The sequence below is a fragment of the Setaria italica genome, chromosome IV (assembly GCF_000263155.2).
Source record: "Setaria italica strain Yugu1 chromosome IV, Setaria_italica_v2.0, whole genome shotgun sequence".
Classification (NCBI taxonomy): domain Eukaryota; kingdom Viridiplantae; phylum Streptophyta; class Magnoliopsida; order Poales; family Poaceae; genus Setaria; species Setaria italica.
The window spans coordinates 1,315,834-1,320,120 of NC_028453.1; the positions used below are offsets into that span (position 1 = coordinate 1,315,834).

Sequence of the window (4,287 nt, forward strand, 5' to 3'; positions counted from 1 at the left end):
ATTGAGAGCTACGTGGAAGAATTGTAGGTAAGAAAAATCGCTGATTGGTGACTAGGTGATAATTCAAAGTCTACCCTGGTAAACTCTCTCGCTGTAGCACTATCGCTCTCGAAGGTTGCGTGGTGAAGGTGCGTTGGTGAAGGTGCGTTCAACGTGCAATATTTTCATCCTGCAGATTTGTGCTCTTCTAAACCTACCGGGGCACGAGTCAGCGTCCAGCTAGCGACGACACGTTGGGCGAGTCGCGGGTGTAAACATCAGATGTGACAGAGGTTAAAGCCATCGCGCGTGACTGACCCGGTGGGCGACGACTGCGCGTCAGCGATGTACTCTGCTCATCAGGGACGCCTTTATACAGTACTGTATCTAGCATTCACGAAACCTTGTGTCGCTTCAGAGTATGCGTAGTTGCCTTAACCCGGAACACCAACACCAAATTTTACTCGCAGACAAGCTGATTAGCGTAACGATGAGGTCGGCCAGAGTGATGGTTTGCGCCATGGCTTTCGTTCTGGCGTGCTTGGCAGCCATGCTGCCTGCATCCGCAGCCTTGGGAGAAGGAGGGATACTGTATATCCCGTCCGCCGCCTCTGTAGCTCACTGCCCCTCCAGCTGCGGGGACGTCAATATCTCCTACCCCTTTGGCATAGGGGCGGGCTGCTTCCGGCAGGGCTTCGAGGTTACCTGCGACAACACCACTCAGCCTCCAAAGCTGCTTCTGATGAGGAACAGCACAATAACTGAGATCACTGAGATATATGATAATGGGTTTGTTGAGGTCCCTATGTTCTTCAACAGTTCCTTTGGACCAGGTAGGAACAATATGCCTTGGGAGTGGGAGGCTCCCGCTAAGGGTATTACTATTACCGAAGATAACAATTTCTTTGTCCTTGGATGTGACTTTGATGTCAACTTGTTCGATTATGAGAGAAACCCTGTCGGCTCCTGCATGAATAGGTGCCACGGGGAGGTAGTGCCAACTCGAGGGTCTTGCAACGGGATTGGTTGCTGTTTCATCAGTTTACGGAATGCCATGTCAGGCTTTCAGGCAACATTTTCTCGGGCTGATGGTATGGCAGGACAATCATCAGGTTCTATGTACCCTCGCATCATGGCTTTCATATCTGATTCCGGTGACATAAATAACGTGACTAACCTTTTATTGGGTTGGACAAACACAAGCAAGATCGATGGTGCTTATGTTGACGTTGCCATCACGGATCAACCAAGCTGCGAAAGCGCGCGAATGAACAACGCAAGTTATGCTTGTGCCACCAACAGCATTTGTAGAAATGCCTCATCATATGGGGGTTACCACTGTTACTGCTCCGGTTTTTCTTATTCCTTCGGTGTTTCCGTCCTGGGGGGCGATCCTTACCTTTATGGAGTCAGTTTTTTGTCCGACCACGACGGCAATAATAATCCTTACCTTTTCGAAGGTTGCATGCAAGGTACTCCCTCCTTACTTTTCTTAAAAAATGAACATATTTAAGTTTTAACCACTTGCTTATTCTTACTATATGTTAATATATTATGGAGCAGATTATAACCCCGAGCCTAAAGAACACTGCCGGAGGTCATGTGGAAACATGAACATTTCCTTCCCTTTTGGGCTCGAAGAAGGTTGTTTTGGAAACAAAAAGTTCCGACTTAATTGTACAACAGCAAATGACACGCTTTTTAGCACAGGAGATACACAGTACCGCGTGACTGGTGTCTCAGTAGAAGATGGAACTTTGACTGTAACAAACATGCTAAGCAATGCGAGCACTGAAAAAGAAGTGATAATAGTTTCGACTCACGAGAGTGGAGGTATGGACGTCTTCAACGGCCCCGTGGAAGATGAATTTGATTTTTCTATGGAAAATGACATTGTCCTAAGATGGGTGGTTACCAATTCAACTTGTCAACAAGCTTTGCGGAATATAACTAAGTATGCATGCCAGAGCGTAAACAGTGATTGCCTACACGTAACCCATGGGAAAATGTTTATGGGGTATCGTTGCAATTGTTCTTCTGGCTTCGAAGGAAATCCATACATACAGGACGGCTGCACAGGTAATCCCTCTCCTCCTCCACTATGCTCTACATCACTAACATCATACTGGAAAATGGAAGAAAATTAATCAATTCACATACTCTAACAGAATTGTATTTTGTAGTAAGAGATTATAAATTCGATCAGGCTGATTTAAACATGGGATTTCTTTCAGAATCTAGCAATGCAAGAGTATGTCTATAATAATGATCCACATATATATTAAATAACAAATGAGCTATCTACAGATATTGATGAATGCTTACGGCCAAGCTACTGCAATGGTACATGTCAAAACTTTCCTGGGACTTATAAGTGCACACTGTGCCCTCATAATAAAGTATTTGATTCAAGAATGAAGCGGTGTGTTACACCAGCTAAGCAACGAAATCTTCTTTTGGGTAAGTGTCAAGCAAACAAAAGCACCATGCAATTGCAATTTATAAACATTAGTATGATTTCATAAGAACGGCGAATGCATACAGGTATTGCAATTGGAATTGGAATCGGTTGTGGCATTGGCTCCATAATTATTGCATTGGGTGTAATCGTACTTGCCAATAAGTGGAAAAGGGGCATCCAAAAGAGAATCAGAAGAGCACACTTCAAGAAAAATCAAGGCCTGCTATTGGAGCAATTGATTTCTGATGAAAGCACCAGAAGGAAAACTAAAATATTCTCATTGGAGGAACTAGAGGAGGCAACAAACAACTTTGATGCTACTCGTGTTCTTGGTCGTGGAGGACATGGCACAGTTTATAAAGGGATTCTATTAGACCAACGTGTGGTGGCCATAAAAAAATCCAAAATTGTGGAGCAAATAGAGATCGACCAGTTTATCAATGAGGTTGTCATTTTGTCTCAAATCATCCATCGCAATGTGGTGAAACTGCTTGGTTGCTGCCTCGAAGATGAGGTTCCCATGCTTGTCTATGAGTTCATTTCAAATGGCACCCTGTATGAACTTCTTCACTCTGATACTACAGTAAAATGCTTGCTTTCATGGGATGATCGCATTAGGATTGCAATGGAAGCAGCAGGAGCACTTGCTTATCTACACTCAGCTGCTACAATACCAATTTTTCACAGAGATGTTAAGTCTTCAAATATACTCTTGGATGACAACTTCACCACAAAGGTCTCAGACTTTGGTGCTTCAAGATCTCTTTCGCTTGATGAGACTCATGTGGTTACGATTGTCCAAGGTACATTTGGCTACTTGGACCCAGAGTACTATCATACTGGTCAGCTTACTGAAAAGAGTGATGTATATAGTTTTGGAGTAATACTTGTTGAACTTTTGATAAGGAAGAAGCCAATTTTTATCAATGATTTAGGTGCTAAACAAAACCTATCACATTACTTCATTGAAGGACTTCATGCAGGGTCCCTTGTAGAAATACTGAATAAACAAGTTGTGGAAGAGGCAGACCAGGAAGAGATTAATGAAATCGCCTCACTTACAGAAGCATGCTTAAGGGTCAAAGGAGGAGACAGACCAACTATGAAAGAAGTAGATATGAGGTTGCAATTTTTAAGAACAAAGAGACTTAGAAAAGGTTTAGCTAAAAAAGATGCAGATATTGAGCCTTTGTTATGCCCACAAGATAAGAACTTATATGGGCATATCGATCTTGTCAATGCTGGGAGCTCTGGGTGCTACAGTTTGGAGCAAGAATTTGCATCTTTGCCACGCTAATTACATTTGTGCAAGATACCGGTCGATGGCTTGCTTGGATGTTGAATATAATGCATCTGAGGTATGATGTATTTTATTGAAGATTCACATTATATTAGTTTCCTTTCGATGATACTATATCACATAGATGCATTTCACGTGTACAATATATTGTAGACCGCGACTGTTGTATACTTTTTATATTTGTACATAAGTCACTGTACTAAAGATAAGCTTGTATAAGAAAATTGTTGTGGTTATCAACGAGTCCAGTAACAATTAGGTATAAATTGCCAGTGGCTTAATAGGTTGGTTCCAGTAGACCGCTGACTGATATACTACGGAATATGATTTATTTATTTTTGAAAAGGCGGAATATGATTTAAGCTGCAACATATTACGGCATCTTTTTGCAAAGTATTATCATGATTACTACGAAGTGATACTCATAACTCAAAGATCTGGCATGACGCCATGACGGCATCAGGACAATAGGAACCCCACTCTTCCGTTGCATGTCTTTTCATGTGACACAGTATCGAAAAGTGTTGAACAGAGAACTTTAGAACTC

General features: G+C 42.3%; 1 protein-coding gene across 1 annotated transcript; it reads left to right on the forward strand.

The window, feature by feature from the left end:
* Nucleotides 1–414: 414 nt before the first annotated feature.
* Nucleotides 415–3,976, forward strand: LOC101753654 (wall-associated receptor kinase 3). The gene is made up of 4 exons (XM_012845402.2): nt 415–1,451; nt 1,543–2,058; nt 2,287–2,439; nt 2,524–3,976. The coding sequence occupies exons 1-4, from the start codon at nt 470–472 to the stop codon at nt 3,735–3,737; spliced, it is 2,865 nt and encodes a 954-aa protein (XP_012700856.1). The 5' UTR covers nt 415–469; the 3' UTR covers nt 3,738–3,976.
* The last annotated feature ends 311 nt before the right edge of the window (nt 3,977–4,287 follow it).